Source organism: Anastrepha obliqua, chromosome 3, assembly GCF_027943255.1.
Source record: "Anastrepha obliqua isolate idAnaObli1 chromosome 3, idAnaObli1_1.0, whole genome shotgun sequence".
Taxonomy (NCBI): domain Eukaryota; kingdom Metazoa; phylum Arthropoda; class Insecta; order Diptera; family Tephritidae; genus Anastrepha; species Anastrepha obliqua.
The window spans coordinates 51,312,362-51,335,025 of NC_072894.1; the positions used below are offsets into that span (position 1 = coordinate 51,312,362).

At 37.3% G+C, this 22,664-nt stretch overlaps 1 protein-coding gene across 1 annotated transcript in view; it reads right to left on the bottom strand.

Annotated features, from left to right (window-relative positions):
• Positions 1–517: 517 nt before the first annotated feature.
• LOC129242828 (EGFR adapter protein-like) overlaps positions 518–22,664 on the bottom strand; it is a 110,111-nt gene continuing 87,964 nt past the window's right edge. The window contains exons 2-6 of the mRNA XM_054879687.1: positions 22,234–22,400; positions 22,030–22,162; positions 1,983–2,268; positions 1,640–1,920; positions 518–1,528 (exon numbers count right to left, since the gene is read on the bottom strand). Of these exons, the coding sequence (XP_054735662.1) occupies positions 1,301–1,528; positions 1,640–1,920; positions 1,983–2,268; positions 22,030–22,162; positions 22,234–22,331 (1,026 nt within the window). The 5' untranslated portion in view covers positions 22,332–22,400 and the 3' untranslated portion in view covers positions 518–1,300. The remainder of the gene's footprint in view (positions 1,529–1,639; positions 1,921–1,982; positions 2,269–22,029; positions 22,163–22,233; positions 22,401–22,664) is intronic.

A 22,664-nucleotide genomic window follows, 5' to 3' on the forward strand; every position in this document is an offset into this window, starting at 1 on the left:
GGTACTACCGATGACGTCACTTACAAACCCAACCTAATTAATGATACACTGTTAGTAGATGCCGCTATGGGCTGTTTGTACTGCATAAAATTAGAGATGGTGGTAATTTCTGCGTATTACAATTATTTTTTAATTACATACTCTTACAGCAGTTGAGTGATAGGTATTTACACACACATACATATGCACATTTCCATTTACTATTTCGTAAGTACATATTGGACAAAAATAACTAGGCTTCCTGTGATTTTCATTAGTGACAAATTTGCACGCACCCTCCTCATGAACTTGTTGCCTAATTAAAAAATTACTGAGCTTAATCAACAAGAACCACTAAAGTCATAGCCAGTCAGCCTTTCACCACATTCATACATAAATACATACTACTGCTGCAGATAAGGTATGTACCAGTATTGCAAAATTGCTATTTATTTGCAATATCCTCATGCATCTGCTTGAACTTGAACAAGTCACTAAGGCTGAGCAGTGAGTGTTGCATACCCCTAAGTATTTCAGAGTAAAATATACAAAACGTATGTGGGTGCATGTTGGATGATTACTGGAAACTGTAGTTTTCGTTAATTTTGTTGTTATCCACCTCTCTGTATCACTTGTCAGTGTTAATTAACAAAACAGCTTTTAACCATTCAATGTGGTTATCACGTTTGCAAGGTTGCCAGAAATGTTTATTTGAGGAGGTATGCCAGTTACTAGTATCCGTATCACTGTCATGGCCATTGCCATTGCCAATGCCATTGGTGCGAAATCTACTATTATAGCCTTAATTAGGTATGCTTTTTTATTGCTGGTTTTATTTTTGTTGTTTGTTTGCTTCATTGCGCAGTAACTCCCTTACTCTTGGGGCTATGACTGCCATTGACTTTACTGCAGTTGTTGTTTTAGGTTTTTACTGTGGTTAGTGGTGTTGGTGGCTCCTTGATGCAGTTGTTTCTTGCACAGTTTTTGTTGCTGTTTTTGTCGCCGCTGTCATCAAGTCTCATTTGCTGGACTGTTGCTTAAAGGTTGAGTCTCATTTGTCTGCTGTTACATTTCCAGCCGTTGCCGTTATTTGCCTTATGACCAGCACTGCTCAATAACTTCGTTCACACTGAAACAATTTTAAACAGTCGAATCCTTGTCAACTTCTTGGTGACGCTATTGTTGATGCTGATGTTGCTGCTGATGCTCCTGTTGCTGCTGTTGTTGCTGTGGCTGCTGCTGCTACTGATCTTACCCCTGCATCGCCCTGTGTTTGGGCTCCTCTCATTTCAGTCAACTCATTCCCTGTACCACTCCAAAGTCATACATTCAGGTCGGCCATCATTTTGCGAAAATCATTTAGCGATCCATAAGTATCAAAATCATCACAGCCATCCAATTCACTGCCTCTTGAGCCATGCCGACTTCCTGGTGCTCCTGCGCCTATATTTGTGGGGCGTGGCAATGTCAAAGGTACTGGCAGCAGCTCTGGCATCACCGAATGATGTGTGATAAGCGCTCGCAATGAGGTGAACTCCTTGGTGAAACCCTACAAAAGCATAAATTAGAATAAATGGCAATTATCTTTCAGTTTCTTCTTCTTCAATTTTTATTTTACTCAATCACTGACGCATGTATCGAACTTCGTCATATAGCTAACCTTGATTTTGTAGCCGCGCGGTGTACGTAGTATCAGGTAGTGTGCCACTTTTGGCGCGGGCGGTGGTACGCGTAACGATAATGCAAAACAACCGGGCTTTGTGCTACTCTGACGCACCAAGAAGGCGCCTGGGCTTTGACGCGATAATACCTCGAGTGAGATCTCACGGGGTATACCGGCTTGAAACCATGCGGCACCTTTCAGTTCGTGTTGTTCCGCTAAACTGAGATTGTCGAGGCGTAGCGGCGCGCTAGGCGCAAACATCTTTGGGCTGGAATTGGCTATATGAAAACAAAGTAGTTTTACTAAGATTTTTGCAAAAAATATATGTACTTTTGCATACCACTACACGTTTCTCGTAGATACTTTTTCTTGTAGCTAAATTCAGTGTGATCTTGTAAGCCGATATGGGCCGCTTGAAGTGTTGGCAATGCGGTCAACGATTGTCTACAAGAATCGCCGAATTTGTTGGTTATCATTTTCTCCGGTTCGCATATAGCTTCGTTCACATAGCCGTCGGAAATGGTTTGTGACGAGCCTGAATTGAGAGACGATGAGGCTGTGTGCACTAGCGGGCGACTGTCTTCGGTGCCGCGCAATAAACCCATACCCATTGTGAGTCGTTTCACCTGAAAGCATGGAAAGGAAAAGAGTAACAAAATAGTATCACTACATATTATAAAACAAAGTCTCTTTTTCTGTCCCTATGTCCCCGTATACGCTTAAATCTTTAAAACTACGCAACGGATTTTGATGCGGTTTTTTTTAAAGATAGATTGATTGAAGAGGAAGGTTTATATCTATATAATGTGAAGAAATATATAAAGGGGGCGTGGCAATCGGTCAAAATGTGGCAAAAAAACATGATTTTTTTGTTTTCAAGGCCATAAATCATAAACGAATGAACCAATTAAAATGAAACTTTCTTGAAGTTTAACTTTGAAATATTTACTTTCGTTCTGCATCAAAAAAAAAATTGATTTATTTGTTATTTAACCAAAATTGTTTAAACAAAAGCAGCTCTTTTTCCAAAAAAGCTGTTTGTGTGTGTGTTCGCTGTCAACCGAATGAAGCAACAGGCGTTAAGCGATAATCTCACCACACCTCATTAATGTTGAATTACATCGTATGGTGACGTATGTATGTATGTATTTACGAATCGCTCGCATTACAGTAGGTTCTGTTTTTATGCGGTAGATATGTTCCGCAAGAAACAGCATAAAAAAAAACAGCATAAAAAAAGCTACTAGTTCTATAGTAAAACTATGGATACGTTTCAAAAGTGCTAAAACCGCATAAATCTGAAGTAGTGTAATAAAATCGCATAAAAAAGGGCACTAGTCCCATATTATAACTATAGATACGTTCCATAGACCGCATGAATCTGAAATAATTAAATAAAATCGCATAAACAAAATATTGTATTTTTGAAAATTATATCTTTATTTAAGAAACGTCAGAATCGAAAAATAAATTTAAGTCAGAAATAGAATCAGACAATACCCACATGTTGCGCATTCGTTTAGGATTTGGCGTAAAATCACTTTTGTCACTTGAGGAAATGTACACGTCTGATCTAGATAGTTATGCAGGCGGTTCCATACTTGTAGGGTTAGCATTTCTGATGTAATCTGTGATGAGTTTTTGCTTAGCTGGTTTAGAATCTTGTTTATATGTACAATTCCCGATAGGTCGACATACATTTTGTAATTTAAAAAAAAACCGCACTATTTCAAAACCGCATAAAAAAAAGCCGCATAAAAACAGAACCTACTGTATTTCATTTCGGACATATGTACATATGTATCTATGTATGTACTAAATTCCATGTAATTATATTATAATTACAGCGAAATAAAACTCTATTTTCAGGTTCTATATTAGTAAATCGCACATAATTAAAATACAGTTTTTGAATAGTTTTTATTGATTCGGAGCGCGTTTAGTTTGCTATCAATTCCATACAATAACATTTTTTGTCATTTACTTTTTACGCCAACTAATAGCTTATTTTCGAAGCGATTTCAACAAATGGGTACAACATTAATCCTTATCCAATTAAATACCTTAAATACATTGTTGTTTTCATATAGATCTATGTATATGGCTCTTTACAGCATATAATTAAAAACAATATTTTTCAAGATATTACAACAGTAATTAGTAATTGAGATCTACCGGAAAAATTGCGTTAGCTGTTGCGTCATCCGGCATTGCCGCTACTCTTTTGGAAAGAGTCTTTTGGAAAGAGGCCGAACTACACACTCTACAATGAAGCACCCGCTGAAAATCGCCACCGATGATGATAACAGCGTCTGTAGTGTTTCTAGACAGAGCAATACAGGAAAATTGATGCGTGACTGCTCATTAATAGTCTGGGACGAAGCTACCATGTCAAACAAGACGTCTGTGGAAGCACTGGATAGGACAAAGCGCGATTTGCGCAACAAAAATGCACCTATGGGTGGATGTACAATTCTGTTCTCAGGAGATTTCCGTCAAATCCTACCAGTTGTGACTCGAGGAACACGTGCTGACGAAATAAATGCTTCGCTAAAAAGATCCCACCTTTAGTCGTATGTCAATAAATTAGAGCTTAAAACTAATATGAGGATTTCGTCATCTTCACGTGAGAACAGGCAATGACCATTAATAAATCTCAGGGTCAAACCTTCAACATTGCAGGCTTAGATTTGAGTGTTGACTGTTTTTCACATGGCCAACTGTATGTCGCTCTTTCAAGAGTAACCTCTAGAGAAAACATGTTTGTATTGTCTAATGACAAGAAGGCTATGAACGTTGTATATAAAGACATTCTGTAATATAGTAATTGTTGTAAAAATAAAATAAACACATATGTAAAAATGCAAAAAGTTAATATGCAAAAATGTAGGGTATGAATTTAGATATCCCAAAGATAGCAGGAAATCTTCATGCTGTAAAGAAAGGAGAATTGTTTTACTCCAAATTTAACGCGTGCGGGCCACGGGCAATAATGAATAAGCCAAAACTACTGGATCGATTTTAATCATTTTTTCAGTGAGTGACATAGGGTATATATTTTATACCCGTGCGAAGCTGGGCGGGTTGCTAGTTGAAAATAAAATGTGATAGCAATAGAAATAATCCCAGGAGTTGAAATATATTAATATAGAGGGCCGGCATAATAACCATTCGTAACGGCAGAGATAAGTGCGGTTGGCTGCGGTAAGAAGGGATAGAGCTGTAGACTATAATACGGTCAAATGAATTAATTCCTATAAATCTAGTGGCTTAGGGAGAAAAATGTTCGCCAGTGGAAATTTGTTATCGTTATCTAAAATTTGGCTCAAAGTCAACTTCGACTACATAGAGAATACAAAGTATCGTTACTCAGTCCTTCCAGAAATTGACAGAATCGACTGGTTCCAGTGATGTCAGCTAAGAAAATAAACAAACTTTTGTGAATAAAATTACTAGTTTGTGAATAAATCGGTGAATACTTTGATTTTTAAATTCATCAAAAATCATAAATATCAAGAGCTGCGCATTAAATTATGAGAGCACAAATGATAATAAAACCTCCAAAATAAGCCTTACGTTAATTCACGTAGCCATATAAGATGGAGTAACACTAACCCTATCGAACGAAGCCAAGTACCTTGCCATTATTCTGGACTCAAAAAGAACACCGAGGAAAGGATGAAGAAAGCTCTTAATGACCTCTTTATCTTTAAGAGAACTTTTGATCTCAGCGTAATCGCCGAAACCAATAGAAGGTAGTCAATGACTACTAACCTTGGGGTCACCAAAGCACTCTGGCCAAAACTGAATGTTAAAAGTACAAAAACGATCTGAGCTTATATTTTTTAATAAGAACCAATGCTATTCTATTAAAAAAATTTCTGTGGACCTACAAAAGGGCACAATTCCGAAACCTGGAAAGAGGTATTTCCAAAGTGGAAGAAGGTGTTTGAGTCGCAGTATTCTGTTCGGGATTAGGTTATGAACAATCATAAACATTACCGGACTACTGCAGTATGTTCCAAGCTGAGATCTACGCAGCAATGAAAGCAGCAGGCTTAGCCATAGAGAACACTTCTTCGAGCTTTCAAATAAGCTTCTATATTGACAACTACCAGCCATCACAGCAATAGCAGCTGTAATGACAAACTTGCACTGCGTACGACAGTACCGGAGTAGGATGGGTGAGCTAGGAACTGAGAAACAAGCCACCATCTACGGGTTGCAGGATATAAGAGAATTGAGGAAAACGAAAAAGTAGATATACATAATAGATAAAGCAGGCGCAAATCTTCCTGCAGCTTTCATGGCTGGTACACAACCACCTCTCTGCAAACAACGACAGTATATAGATGAAGTAATGGTTGAAGAAGTGAACTCGAGATGGGAAAGAACCAGCTGATGACCTATAGCGTAAATCATGCTACGCAGGCACGATGTGAAGTGTACAAACTATATGCTATATTTTATCTTTTCCCAGGAAATAGTGTACACTTGTAGTGGGGATACTGACGAAACATTGTCTTACTCCATCGTATACGGCCAAAATCAAGCTTTTGCGGAACGGTACGTGCACAGTATGACAGTATATGAAGTTAATGCGAGAAGAGATCTGGAGCATCTATTCTGCCACTGCCCTACATTTATCCAAACTTCAATAAACTGCGCATTTTCAACCTTAGAAAGCCTGGTAGATCTTGATCAAAAAATTAGCAGCCTACTTCAATTATCTAAGCTGTGTGTTAAATACAAAATATTAGTTATTAACTTCTCCATAATAGCCGAAGGCCATAGTAGCCAGTGCTTTAGCTCTTTAAGTGGAATAATTATATTATTTATAATTGTTACTCTTTTAATAAATAAATAAATAAATAACTTCTCCATACAAACATTTGGTATTACCATAAATCAATTTCTGGTCTTTGTGCGGTTTACAGAATGAACCAAGTCCAACATAACCTAACCTATTTTCACTCAGCAAAGTAGACTTAAGACTTTTAACTGGTTACTTTACAGGCCACTGTGGCCTGAGATACCACTTGAACAAAATTGGCCACCCTGAGACCTACCGATTCTATGAAATGGATATTGAAAATACAGAAAACACTCTTTGTAAATGTCCTGCACTAGGCAGTGTAGCCATTACCACCTTGGTGGTATTTCCGTGTACCCCTATAAATTATGGAATAATGAACCTCATAATGTACTAAAAAATTTTAAAAAGTCTTAAATATAGAGTACTTCGGGAGGCTTTGCACAATATATCGGTTTTGGTGGCAGTGCGCAGTAGCCATATAATAATAATATTAACTTAAGGCATCCTGAAAACGACTAATGGGTGTAGGGAAATTACTTCTGGGACTGAAAGGCAGAAGTTATGATGGCTTGAGGATTAATCGTGGAAAAGAATCCATGTGTGTGCAATATAAATATTTGTGAGAGATGCAGGAAATGACAAAAATTATATTCTTGACAGTTTTCTCAGGTATATTGAGGAGGCATGAAAGAGCAGTAATTAAATATATACTCCTTCAACTTAGCTTTACTTGGCCTTATATCCTTTTTAGGTCTAGTAAAGGTAAAACATCAAAATTAAGAAAAAGTTTCATCTTATAGCGGTCACCCCTCGGCAGGCATTGGCAAACCTCCGGGTGTATCTGTGCCATGAAAAAGCTTATCATAAAAAATATCTGCCGTTCGGAATCGGCTTCAAACTGTAGGTCCCTCCATTTGTGGAACAACATCAATACGTACGCTAAAAATAGGCCAAACACCCAAAAGGGGTGTACGCGCCAATTATACTATACTGGTATATATAAATGGACAACCATGTTTGGAAAATCAGACCTAATCAAATCCATTCATCAATTCAGCGTTATCTGTAACCTACATTTTATTTAGGTAACAACGTTTTAACAAATACAGCAATGAGGATTATTTTCATTCATTTAAATTGCTGTTGCTCTCACGTTTCCCTGACAGCTTCTGATTAAATAAATAATATATGCATACAAATGAAAAATTAATGCCACCAAACTACAAGTAGTTCGATTTCTAATTTTAAATGCAAATAGCAGCTCGATGGTTTTAAGTACTTTGCATCTGCAGCCGCAAAAGTTTTACGTAATTCACCTGCAAAATTGCAAAAGTTTTGGAGTGTCAAATTCGTGGTTTACCACAAACGCACAAAACTTTCGCACCGAAATGAATGTACTGCGCGTTTTTCCATCGTCTTGGATTTATACACTTACGTAGTGAAATAATGAGTTCGGTACCGAAATTAATGAAACTTTTAGGTTTTCGGTTGTGGGTGAGTTTGCAAAAGTATGTGCATGCGATTATGAAGCTTTTAAAAGTTGATTAATTGTAATGAAAAATGATTTCAGCTTAAATTTTGAAGCGCTCAATTGACCTACTAAACTTTTAATAAACGTAGGAATTAATAAATTAAAGTGTTCAGAAGTGTTAGTGGAGGAATTAATTTTGTATATTTGATTAGATTGAATTTTGTGGAGATATAGCAGTTGCGTGAACGACAACTATCGAGTAGGCATTGAATAAATAATATTAGAGATCGAAATTTTATAAAGGCTTTGGAAAGTGAACATCGTGACATATTTTATAATAATAAACATTATGAATACGAGCGATGCCTTTATATTTTGTGCCTAATTATGAAAACGCATTCAAATAGTAATTAAAAAGGTTTTATTTTTCTTCAAAATATTCTGCATTCATTTGAACAAAATTTTCAAAGCACTTTTGCCAATCAGGATTTGATAACTGCGAAACGAGCTGTTTAAAGACTTCAACAGCTTCTGCAGGCGTTGAAAAACGTTGATCTCCTATTTTATTTTTGATGTTTGGGAACAAAAAATTGTAAGGTGTGTAGTCAGGGCTGTAAGACGAATGGTTGAGCGCTCACTCTCTTGTGTGAACCGATGATTCGTCTTCAAATGGTTGTGTACCACTCAGAATTCACTGCTTTAGCTTCCATAATGGTATAGTTGCGACATTACCAGATTTTGCGAAAAAAAACCGCTCACTTGCTTTGCGCGTACAAAATTGGCTAGATTGAGCTCATCTTGGCGCACGCATACTGTCGATTGCTGTTTTGCATACTGTCGATGTTATAGACGTGCTTTGAATCCCTGCGACAGAATATCTTCGACATTTCTTTACACCACGCAATATTGAATGTATGCTGGCCCTAGTAATATCCAAGGTTGCCTATATCTCTCGATTTTTCACATGACGATCTTGCGCTATCATGTGATGCACAGTATCCATTGTTTATGGCCTTCACGAAATTCATTCGATCGCAAGGATCGATGGCGACATTGGAACTCGTTGTACCAGCGTTTCACAGTAGACCTCTTCTATTCGCCACTTCTCTGCTCGCTATCTCTCTGCTCGGCTCACTTGACACAAAATTTGCATGTGAAAGCAATAACATAGTTATAGAGCAAGATTCGCCGCTAGCGGGTATGGTTATATGTCATAAAACTGGTATAACTCACCATTTTAAAAGAAAATGTTATTTCAGATAGTTCTATTCCAGCACTGCCAAGACTTGTTTATTTATAGCTTCATCTATTCGCCACTTGCTAATGCTTGGCGAAAAGGAGAACCCTAGTGGTTAAATGGGGTGCTTAATCGTCAAAAGTCGAAGTAAGTCTACCAATGCACTCCTGTCCCAATAATCGACGTCGAAATATTAATAAATCATCTTATGAAAATTTGCACGAGTTAAGTCCAGCATTTGGATGAAATGCATTTTTCCACTCACTGAAAAAATAATAAATAAAGTTCGTAGGCGAAAAATGTTACATGTAAATTTATGCTAGAGATTCCAAACGTTTCCATAAAAATATCGAATGCAACGGCGCCAAATGCAAAAGGTAACCCACGTATTAGCACGGCAAGCATTCGCTTAATAACTTTGATTGCCATTGGAAGATTGAAGAGAAGATTTTTCTTACGGTTTCGGACGTTTGCCATTGTCTGATGTTTGCTTTATAATAAAAATATTTCTGTGCAGGTATCTACATACGATGGGTGCCTTTTATATGTCGGGATTAGAGAACAAAAACAAATTTTAATCGTCGAAAATCACTTAATTGTTTTTCAAAATATTCTCCATGAAGATCTATACACTTTTGCATGCGTTTAAACCAATTGTCGAAGCACTTTTGCCACTCTGAATGAGGTACCTCCAAAACATGCATTCTGAATGCTGCAACTGCTTCTTCAGGTGTCGAAAAACGTTGACCTCTCAGTTTGTTTTTTACGTACGGGAATAAAAAGAAGTCATTCCGTGCCAAGTCAGGACTATACGGCGGATGACCCATTAATTCGATGTTTTGGGTGCTCAAAAATGCAGTTGTTTCAGCCGATGTGTGAGAGCTCGCATTGTCCTGGTGAAGAGTGATCCGTCTTTGGCGATTGGTTTTCCTAATTTCTTGGAAGACAACTGGCAAACAAATGGTTGTGTATCACTGAATTTACTGTTCTGCGTTGTTCTAGTGGTACGAGTACGGTTGCGACATGTCCAGTTTTTCCGAAAAAACAGGCGACCATTTGCTTGGAAGTGCTTCGTGCGCGAACAACTTTTGTTGGATTTGGCTCATCTTGAAACAGACATACACTCGACTGCTGTATACTTTCGGGCACGATGTCATAGACGTGTTTCGAAGCCCCGCGACCGTATTTTTTGAGCATTTCCTTCGACCAATGGTCGGAAATGGATGGTATTGATCTGGACAACGTTTATTTTCATCAATACAGCGCTACATGCCACACAAGCAACGAAACCATTGTTCTTTTACGGGAAAAGTTTCCAGGCCGTGTTATCTCTCGAAGAGGTGATCACAATTGGCCACCGAGATCTTGTGATTTAACACCTTGTGAGTTTTTTCTTTTGGGCCACGTGAAAGAAAAGGTCTACGCCAACAGAACAGGGTCGATTCAAGACCTCAAAGATGGAATTCGTGAGGCTATCGAGAACATAGGGCAGCCACTTTGCAATTCGGTTATGGAAAATTTCATGAAAAGGATATTGTCCTGTAAGCGTGGTCGTGGTGGTCATTTGTCTGATGTTATTTTCCACTATTAACGCCATACCTTCCTCTTTATAATGAAATAAACATTCGATCATTTGTATTAAAAAATAGAATATCAAAATAACACTTCTTATTGGAAAACCCTTTACATATTATTTTAAAGCAGAACTTTCGATTCAATTTGTGATATACGTTTTGAATATGAATGCAAGTATCCATAGCTTTCTGGCGCCTCCAAACGGCATATCGGCGTTCACGAGAATTTGATCGTTGATTAGTTAAGCGTGTATTTGGAACTATGAACTTTACACCAATTTATATTCCAATAAAAAAACCTAAAAATTCATTCTTATCCTTCTATTTAACAAAGCTAAGTTGCCCAAACAGAAAACGGATACGAATTTGAAGACAATGGCAATAAAAAAACACAATGCAAACAATGAGAACGAGGTAGCACACTTGAGATAAATTCACACTAGTCTATATACAAATACATGCATGTATGAGTATGTGAGTGCAAGCAAAAGAGTACAAGGAACAATGCCAAACGTTCAATGACTGCAGTTGAAGGTCGAGTGAGTTTTCGGGCTAAGAACAAAAAATCCTAAGATGGTTTAATATAAGTTTGCAAAGTGAATGCAAGCTTGTTCAACTGTCTGAGAAACAGTACATATTATGTATGTTTGTACATTGCTAACCTACAGTAAGACGAACTAGTTTCAAATTAGCGCCGAACTAGCTTCTCAGGGTACGGTACTGTCTCTCGTTCTAATCGCACTCAAAATGTACTTTCAACCATCTACATTTACACAAGGCTGCTCTAAGAAGTAACGATTGTCTTCGATTAACAATGTTGAGGAAAGCGTTTTCAATTATTAATTTAACTATCGACAATTTATTACAGAAATTTCTTTAAATGGACGGCGGTGGGGCGCTCTGAAATGAATTTCCACCAAGTAGACTCCTGTTCTCAACTCGCAAAACATATTGGTATCTTTTGTGAAGATAGATGCCCTGAAGCATTCAGTAATTAAATTTCATGCCACGCCTCTATGGTGGGCAACGAAGTTTTAAACTTTTTATCGAAGAATATCACTGAGCAGGTCGGATCGCAACGCAAACTGACCTTTGTAGTGTCCACATTATTGCAGGTATAAATGTATAGTGGGTAGAAATAGTCGAGTTTCGCATGCTCCCGTTAAACTTTAGTGTAAGTATAACCAATTCGTGAAGGAAGTGAAAAAGGGTTGAAGCTAGGAATTTACCGCCCTGTTTAGATGTATATAAGTAGTTCCGTTTTTAAGGGAATTACATTAGGCTTACAGCATTCTGAGCATAAACCAATTAGTGTAACTGTTCCAACTCCAAAATGGAGAAAGGAGTTCGTGCTCATTTAACACATATTTATAATGATCTAAGACGCAAGGAGTTTCGAAGACGTGAACAATAATTAGGAGCTTTTGAGCTAACTAGTCCCATGAGGTAATAGGCAGTGTTAGATTGTGGAGAGATATTTGACATGCAGGTGTAGCTGTGAAGCTGGAAGTTGTGCATACTGCTATTGAAAGTGTCCCATTCGAGAGCATTATTCCGGAAAGAAAAACTATTTCAATTCTTACTCTATACCTGCTTTGCAAAAAAAAAAAAAAAATTACGGAACTAGTTCTTTAACAGACTGTTTACATATTTTTACTGCCGGGTAACTATTTATGTACAGGGTTGTTCATATATCGCTTAATGCTTGAACAACGTTGGAAAATATAGCAAACTTCTTTTCAAATGCTTTATTGTGCAGTAGTTTTATTAAATAGAAGTCAAAATCATCTTTTCTGACGAAGCCTATTTTCATCTCAGCGGTAATGTTAATAAACAAACCTGTCGCATTTGTGGATTGGAAGCCAACGCGACCTCAGAAAGTGAGAGTTTAATGTAGATTTTGGAGCGGTGGCACCATTCGTTAATTTTTGAGGCCACGAACTAGAAGATCCGTGACTTTAGCAGGATGGCACATCATGCCACACATACCACACGCTTGTGGTTCTTTTCAACGCCAAGCTCGGTAATAGTGTTATCAACCGTTTAGGTGGTGTCAATGGACCACCTTGGTGCTGCGATTTGACGCGGTAAGACTTCTTTATGGGGCGCTAGGAAAGCCTCCTCTGCATTGAGAAGATCAGGCGAAGAAGGACTTGGCTTCACTTGGTATTTCAAACTGGCGCCGGTTAGCACGAGAGAGAAACGACTGTCGCGCTTTAATAAACTCCACAAAAATCGGTTAAGCGGTTATCACGCCAATCAAAAAGAAGAAGAACCGATGCTCGACCAATTCACTTACGATTCGGGTTCTTAAGGTGCATATCGAACAAACCATTCATGAAATAGAGCTGCAAACCGTCATCGAAATCTTGGAAAACTGCGAACAACCAGTCGAGACAACCACGTGAATGAAATCATGTTTCATAAATAATGGTGATATTCGCTTTTTCGGCCGGTCACCGTAGCCGAATGGCTTGGTGCGTGATTACCATCCAGAATTCAGATAAAACGTGGGTTCGAATCTCGGTGAAAGATCAAAATAAGGAGAACATTTTTTTAATAGCTGTTGTGATCGGAGTCGGCTTGAAACTGTAGGCCCCTCCATAAAATACTAAAAAAAGAAGAAACCAATATATGGACCATCCTGTATAAGACCCCTATTTGGGCAAGTGCAAACGCTTATACACATCTTTTAGTAGCATAGATGGCATAGGACTTACCAGCAGCTGTTTTATTTCAGACGGCATACAACCTTGCCAAGCGGTAAATAAGACATGAGAATACTTTAAAAGGAACAATACAGAAAATACAAACAAAATGAAACAAGAACAAAGTCATGGAAGAAAAGTACTAAAACTCGGCATATTGAGATGATTTTAATCCTTTTCACTATCATAGCTTCACACGACGTCTAGCACTTAAAATGCATTCATATATTTGTACGATTGCTCTTCTATCTAAATATACATACTATACAACTGAACAAAGCCTGATTTTATATATGTATATACATACATCCGTCCTCAAATCCACTGGCTGCCTAGTTAGGCTAAATCTGCCGGAAGCCACTTTACTTTAAATTTAATTTCATTTGTGCAATCAGAAATTAGATCTTTCACGTTTTACAAAAATGGCTGAGCGTATTGTACAGGGTCACCGAGGTAAATACGGAATATTGAACTTAAAAATAAAACTAATGGATGTTTTTTTAAAATAATGCTCTTCGTATCCATTTTGGTAGAATGGAAATATGTAAAGTATATTTGTACATCCCGGATATGGAACTTATTCGCTGTAACCTCCGTCAGCTGCAATAACCTTCCAACTTTTATTTGGTCATTGTCGCTATCACTTCTATGATGTTGGGCATTAATGCATCATTAATGTTAAAAGGCTCTATGGTAACTTTTGGACTCAACTATGTACGCGCAATAATCAATGAGATAGCGGTCCGAGCCTGAAGTTCCCCAACAGTTTGGAAGGTCGCTGTGGAGCTGAACCTGAGTATTCCTCGCCATGTGAGCAGTTACGGAGTTTAGCTGAAACATATTTTAGCTAAGAAGCTCAGTTGACTTCTGAGGGATTTTACGAGGCGCGAGGCGACTTCAGTATCGCAGCTCTTTTGTCCAGCTCCCTACTCATCAGTTGACTAGTCACTACTATTACACTCACTGTTAATCGGCACACAATACACTAAAAGTATGTTTTTTATCAATAGATTTGCTCCAGACTTCCCTACATGTTTCGCGGATTTACATCTAAGACCCTGTACTATGATGTCTGTGCTGCGCTTGAAGTATAAGAATTCTATGAAATCACTACGAAGTGAAGCTGTTAAATGACAATACTGATGCTGCTAAAAGAGATGAAAGAAAAAATGTTGTGGGCCGTCAACGGTTTAGCATAAGCCCACACTTCGCCTGAAGTAGAAACAGGTTGACCTAAAATGCCAATAAAAACTGAAAGCGGCGATTTGTTGTCCATTAATAGTACATTAAAAATCCGCTTGAATTAAAATCCTAGCTGATCCTTTTTTCGAGATAAGTGGATTTTAGCATTTTCGAAAATTTTTGCATTACACAGGCCGACAAAATTTAACCAACATTCAGACCCAGAAACCTGACTATATATTTCCAAAGGTTTATGATGCGCTGAATCCAAATCTGGCCTCAGAATTGCTCTGTCAGCTCTGGTTTTCGAGATATCCTAACCTAAAAGTGCAAAAAACACCGTTTTTGCCCATATTTGAGGTTATGTAGCCTTGCAGATGTTTTCTTTCACCAAAATTAAAGGATGGCATCTTTAAATACATGCCTTCTTTTTTCAAATGGCGTTGAGTTTGCTCAAATATCATTTTTTTTCGCTGAGATATCGCATTTTGAAATGTTCATGTTTCCAAATTTTCCTACACCTGAAAATCAATTAAGATAACATATACATGATATAGTCGATTACTAATTTTCTTGAATTGAGTCTTATTTTTCTTAAAATTTTGTCTCACACCATAAGTGTGCTAACTCACCACACCCTTACACTATCTAACCTTTGGGTACCGAGTCACACACAGCCCTAACCCCTAGAAACCACCCCTATCATACCGCAAGCAGGCTAACGCACCACTACGCAATTTTCCAAAACTTTGCAGTTCACTCAAAGTGATGAAACAGTAAGGGCAAGGATACGTTGCTGTTGCAGTTTGCTGTCCATTCATAATTAGTATAAGTTGTAAGTCAGAGCTGAGATTAAAGGGTATCTCGTTGACTTTTGCCAATTTAAATAAGGTCTTAACATTTTCGTAAGTTTCCTTAATTTGAGGAACAATTGATAATATAATTAATCTGTAAACGCTATTTATGGTAAATTCTGTTTCTTGGACATACTCCCACCAGTGGAGTATCGATAGCTTTTCTGGTAGTTTTTCCACTAAACTCAAGGCGTTTTCACGAGCACGAGATGAAGCAGGACCTGCGCCACAAGAATGACGCACACCTTTGCCAATTTTTTGAAAACATTTACTGCAAATGTTCATGGACGTTCTCTTTTCAGCAGTACTATGTCCACTTGTAGAGGGAAGTTGAGCATTTCAAGCAGCTCCATAAAGACCACAACTTTCATCTATTATAGTATGAAAAGTGCGTACTTGACCATTGCCCTTAACTATTTTAGAGTGACCTTTGTATCGTGCCGTTAGACATATAAAACAATTACAATCATAAGTTGTTCTGGTTTCTTTTGCTAACTTCATGTCGTCGTGGTTAGGCATTGTTGGAAGTGGCCTTTTTGCATTACCCTTCTCTCGATCCATTATAGTTTTTCGTCAAGTACTACAAATGCTAATGGGAAATTTAGAATTGGACTCGTCAAAATTATCGTTGATATGCTTTTTAATTAAACCAGCAAGATTTTCAGTAATTAAAAATTCTGATCTTTGACGGTTGCCAAAAACGATTTTTTTACCACATTTTGCACATAATTTCAACCTAGTTTCTTCGTGATCGCATTTATGATCTAAGTGAGTTGAAAGAATATTTTTTTGATCTTGCAGACCATAAATAACAAAATTTCTGAAGAGCTTACTTGTAACTGATGAACAAGGTACAAATGAAAATGAGCGGCTATGAAAAGAATAGGCTTCTATTTTCTGTTGCCGGAGTGCCCGGTATACAATGCGCTGCATAGCCGTGATTTTTTAAACTAATTTTATTTGATTAATCGAAATAGCGAGTTTAGTGCTTTATCACGTATGTATATGGACACACACACAAACACATACACTTGCACGCTTAAATAATAGCACCGCCAAGATACATTATCGCTTAATTATGAAAAAAATTTCGAAAATGCTAAAATCCACTTATCTCGAAAAAAGGATCAGCTAGGATTTTAATTCAAGCGGATTTTTAATGTATTATTAATGGACAACAAATCGCCGCTTTCAGTTTTAATTGGCATTTTAGGTCAACCTGTTTCTACTTCAGGCGAAGTGTGAGCCTTTGTTTGTTTTTTTTTGCGAAAAAAATTTAAGTGTAGCAATAGAGCTACGGATTATTGTGAGAATTTTCATGAAACTTAGAAAATCAGCCATTTATGATTTGTTGAAAGAAGTGTATAGCAATTAATATCGCTTGGAATACTCTTCCACCTCAAAAACCAAAGTAATGATATTTTCTTTTCTATATTCATTGGGTTTAGTGTTGCCATAACGTACTGCGACCTCTAATGGTGTCTATTATGCTGGACCGCTAGCCTATAATTGAAGGCATCTAATAAATTTGATCACTTCCTCGTGCTTTTTATTCCATATTACCAATAGATTCAAATCCCGCTACTTAGCTGTGTGAGTCTTTGTCTGCACATTCGGAGAGGATGTCCTCTGTCGTCTCATCGCCCAGCTTGCAAAAACGAAGGAGTTTCTTGAAATGAAAACGAAGACTACAATGCCCCGAATATTATCTAATGAGAGTTCGTGAGGCTTCTCTGCCTAGAGCCTATTGACGTTCCTCAAAAAGGAAGGAGTGCACTCCATGTTTTGCAAGAAGTTCATAATTTCCTTTACGTGGGAATTGGTAAGCTCGTTGAAGCGTTCAGCCCATAGAATTTTAATACTGCGCCTAATTTCGCTAGGTAGTCTGCGAGCTTATTGCCATCTTAATAATAACCTCCATGTCGCACAGCAAGACGGTGGTTCTTGCTCTAAGGGTATTGAGAACAGTGAACCATTCCTCAATGAGATTAGATGTAGTTGTGATGATTATGATTGCAGTGCACAAAGGAGTACCTAGCTGTACCTCCAGTACCTCTTCGTAAGCATTCGCTGTCGCAAATTTCAGCATAGATCTCTATTTGAATTGACTATGTGGACTAACTAATTAAAATAATGAGGAACAACTAAATGAATCATGGGTTCTTCATAAGATAATGCCAATTTCTAGCCAATTACAGAATTTCCGTGCTTACCATCGACCTTATTCGTCGGTTCTTATGCCATGTGATTTCTATTCGTTTCCTAAGGTGGAACACGCTTTAGAAAAAAAATTGAATCCCTTTAAGCTATTAAAGAAAAAGAGGCGCGCGCCCTGAGAGAGTTAACAGAAGAAGACTCCCAGTGGAGTATCGATAGATACGATGGAAGTTTCCTATGGACCGTTGTATGTGCGTTTGTGGTGTATAATAAGGGTAAGATGTATGAAATAAAAATAAAATATTTTACAGCATTGGCTCGTTATTTAGTTTAGTATTTAATAGCTGCACCTTGTATAAGTACGCAAAAAGCGGTTTACATCATTTTTTTTTTTGAAAAAGCTTTCTTCTTCGCGGTGGCGTTCTACAGAACCGGACTGCTTCTTCTTCTACCTGTGAACTGAGTTTACCACATTACCACTCCGACTAGAATAAGGCCTCACAATGTCATTCACATTCACGTACCAATTCAAGTTCATATCCGTATTGTTCGCATTGCTTCGAACCTACTGCATTCTGACAATGTGCTGCCGCAATGCATTTAGTGCTTTTTGTGGGGCCGCGTGTCATTTACAGGCGTGAAATTTAATTCTACTAACTTGCATTTCTAGTCTTTTGTTTTTGTGGCAAAGTTTTTCGGTTTTGTCTCTGGCTAAAAATTTTTACAACGTTTTTATCGCTGAGATTTATGTGTGTCATAAAGTTAGTAAGTTTCTTCTCTACGAGCTTTGTACGTTAGTAGGCAGAAATGTATGATTGTATGTGGGTGTGTAGGCTTTGTAATTGAATGTGACAAACTATAGGAAAAGTTTTTACTGGCGGCGTTGAAATTTGGAGTATAGCTGTTCGCACTACTCCCGCGCGGTGAAGAATGTAAGTATGTATGTATACTCGTATACTGCGTACACGACACATATCTGAAATTTTCTGAAGTGAATGCACTCGAGTGCGAATTGCAGAAGGTTGGATTGAATTATTTGCAGCGATTTAACAGTTTTAATGTGTATAATTAGTTTAGAATTTTTTTACATTTTTTACGACTTAGTCCTGCCATAAGTTGTGCTACAAGTTAAGTCCGTTATAGATATGAAATTATAATACCTTTTTTAATGAAGTTAGTTTTATTTAATTATTGAAATGTTAAAAACAAAACTAAACTTTAATTTTTACTCGAAATGATCAGTCTCGATATGAACCCAGGAATATTGTTTGTGCTGTGTGGTTTTTGCCTTATGGGCTGAAGCGGAATATTGCTGGAGAATCCAATGCTCTCAAGTGAAGAGCGTACTGCTCAACTGCTTCACCACGCCTTCTAAGGCATGCTCCTGGTACACTTTTGCCGAAAATGAAGAAATGTAATGCCTTTGTAATACACTGCCAACCAAACCATTACGTGGCTAGTTGATGGCCACTCTGAACCCTTGAAACAACATTTTTTGCGTATTTAAAAATTTTCTTGGCCATACGAGGTTCGTTCAAAAAGTTGACAGCCTTCAAAAAATGGTCTTCACATGGACAATTGACGCAGATATAGCTGGTTGTACTGAACCGATTTTGATGAAATTAAATTTAAAGAACGTAAAATTGATGTTTTTACGTGTGTGAACTACGATCATATGGAAAAACACAAAAATTTGTAGTATTTTTTCGGACCTTTAAAATCAAAAAAACGGGTTTTCATCTTTGCACGTCCGCCATTTTGTAAAATTTTATTTTTTTAAAGATCCTAATTTACACGATAATGACATTCATACTGAATAAGAACCTTGTTATCTTTTTGATTTCTGACACCTGGAATCCGTGTCGCCAGCGGCATACCTTGTTTTGGAAGACCATTTTTTTATGGCTTGAACGAACCTCGTATGGCTAAAAGGAAATTTTTATTTTTTAACAATAGATAAAAAAATAGAATACTGAAAACCAAAATAAAAAAATCATTTTTAATTTCTGTTTTATAGGTCTTTAAAGAAACACCCTAAAAACACCATTGCAAATGAGGCGAGGGTCTTTTAGAAGTTTTAGCATAGATTTTGTCGTTTTGCTTATTACAAACTTCTTCAACAGTTAACATTTTCTCATCTCAAGCAATATTTTCATGGCCTTTGACCGCATACTACCGAAGAAGCTGCTTGCATCTGTCGAGTCTAATCTTCAAGCGCGTTGTCAAAAGATGATCAGTTGAGCGACGGAAGGCTTTCATTCATTCCCTGGACATGATTTTCTGCTTTCTAAGGGGATTTCTGCGAATTCTTTCTCAAACGGCTTTTATGGCTGCACTGGTTCAAACCATGCGAGATCGACCACTTCTTTTTCTGTTTGTCACTTCAAATGCTTGGGATACACGATTAATCTTGCGATAAACAAACATTCTTCAATCATTAAGTTTCTGCAGCAATTCGTAAATCTGACTTGCACTTTTACCACACTTTTGTAATGCAATCACTGCAATGCGATTTTCCTTAGCTTCCCACTCCATTGCTAATAAGTGAAATTTGTCATGAAACTGAGTATAATTTATGAGTAGACAATGCATATGAACAAAAGCTAAAATAACGGAACTTGCTTCTATGAATTTTTGCTCGGCGTATGCATTGTAAAATTTGTCACAGAATTTATGGTAAGACTAAGTAATATTTATATAATTATTATATTACAATAATATTTCGATTTTTTTGTAACCAATGTAAAAAAATTTTACTTCAACTTGAACTTATTGTTTTGTTTCATATTTTATATTTACTATTTCTAAGCTAATTTTCATCATTCGTTCATTTCATTTTCCTAGCAAACGGATGAACAGGTTATGTCTGGTCAATTTATTTTATTTTATTTTTATATTAAATTTCTAATTTAATCTTGCTACTAATACGAAGTAGAGTTGCATTGATGGTTTTCTTCTAGTCGTAGTCTGCGAGACATTGAATTGACCTTTTTTTGTGTAACGGTCAACTACATGTCTTCCCATTCTGTTACGATGGCTTATTTCAACTCTTCCAAATCTCATATTGCTTTTTAGTGCCAACATGTAAAACCTCTTCAAATCTAATCAGATTCGGCCGATTCGGCTTATGTAATAAATTTTCATCAGGAGCTATAGGTTCTTAGCCTAGGGTCTCTATCCGCACGATGGGACTGCCATCTTAGATTTAGCTGTTGGGAGCAGCATTTCGTTTTTCTGCCACTTGATAAAAACGCTGTTTTGGGGTGAATAATTTTGAATGGCCCCACTTCCTCGCTTTGTCGGTGATGGATTTGACTTGTAGTTTTTATAAGATTGTACAGAACCCACTGCCCAACCTACTACGTCTGTATCCGCTGCCAAGTTGTGGAAATGTTATAAAAATTTAAATACATTTTATTCCATTGTACCTAGTTTAAAATTTCTAGTAATATTTTTCGTTAGAATTTCTGGAACAAAATCATTTAGAGTTTTTCGTTTAAGTCCGATATTGCTCATCTGGGTTGGCAAGTTGCCAAGCCTCCGTGTTGGTATGTTTTTCAAGCCTTTTGGTATGAGCTGCAGCAAAATGTTTGACAATTTCTCATACCGATGATATCTTGAGGTAATGAGGTAAATCAGAGTTCCTCACATCTCAGTGTGCGGTTACTGCGCTTTTTATGAACTTAGTTTTGAAATCGTTGAATTTTTTCAAGATGAGTTTTTTTGGCGATTTGGTGATTACACTTTGAAATTCATAGACCACTGGCAGCATAATCGGCCGTTATTTCTTTCGAAATGAGGAAGGACCGCTACGGTGAATGGTGAGCGCTATCGAGCAATGCTGACTGAATTTTTGTTTTAAAAAATTAATCAGCTAAACACCGACGACATTTTCCAACAAAGCGGCCCAACCTATCATACAGTGCGCTGTACAATCAAATTATTGCAATATTCTAGTTATCATTGAACTGATAGAATGAATGCCGGGTACCATATTAAAAAAATAAATGCCTTGAAATTAGATTATAATAAAAATGTTAACTCTAATAATAATTATGTTTTGTGTTATCATTTTAAGTTCTCAAGTTCTTAAAGAACAACAAAATAGTAGCCCCTTAGAAGAGGATAGACCTCACAAACGCAGTGTACAGCCAGTGTACTATGTCCGGTTTTAAGCGCCATCTTTTACCTATAACCGTTTTGAATGCATAAATGCAGTGACCGCTTTTTTCGCTGTAATGTAAAAAAGTTTCGAAAAAATTTCTTTGGCATAATAAGCCTGCTGCCGGCAGTACTTAACACCCATTGCCTCATTCACTTTGGTTATTAGGTGTCACATATTTCCTACAAACATCGCTGGTGTAATACATTTTAATTTGTATGCTCACCAATGGGGGTTTATCCGTCATACGCCGGCAGTTATTCATTTCTGTTGGTGAATTATCCTCCTCCGAGCTGGGTGAGCGTGGCATTGAGTGTTGACTGCACTGAAGGTGAGCATCCAACGGCGTTTCATTGCAACTGCGTGAGTAACAAGTAAATAAGCCATTATGTAAATATGTTTTTTACAAATTTAATTTTAGAAAACATACCTCAAGCTTATTTGTGGCAGTAAATGTATAGGTCGGCGTCCTTGTGTCGGAGACACATGCGATATGGGTTGTTCAACGCGCAAACGTATGTCCTGCATCTTAATTACGGTATTGTGTGTACTTCTTGTTTCTTATTCTTCAAATGTCTGCTGATAAATTTGAATGAACTGCAAGAGAAAATTTGACGAAAACAAAGATTAACGCGTATTTTAAAATACTAGCTTTTTCTGGAAAAAATGTCAAAATTACTACCCCTCAAATGCTCAAATATTTCCTTTTTTTGCCTGCACTATGCTTTGGAAATTATTTCGCAAAAGTTTATCGTCAGTTAACTTCAGAGAAAACTCCAAATATTTCTATGCATCAACGCGAAGCTTGCATATTTCCTCTACTGTCGCTTTGGAAAACTTTTTAAACTCTTTTAAGTACTT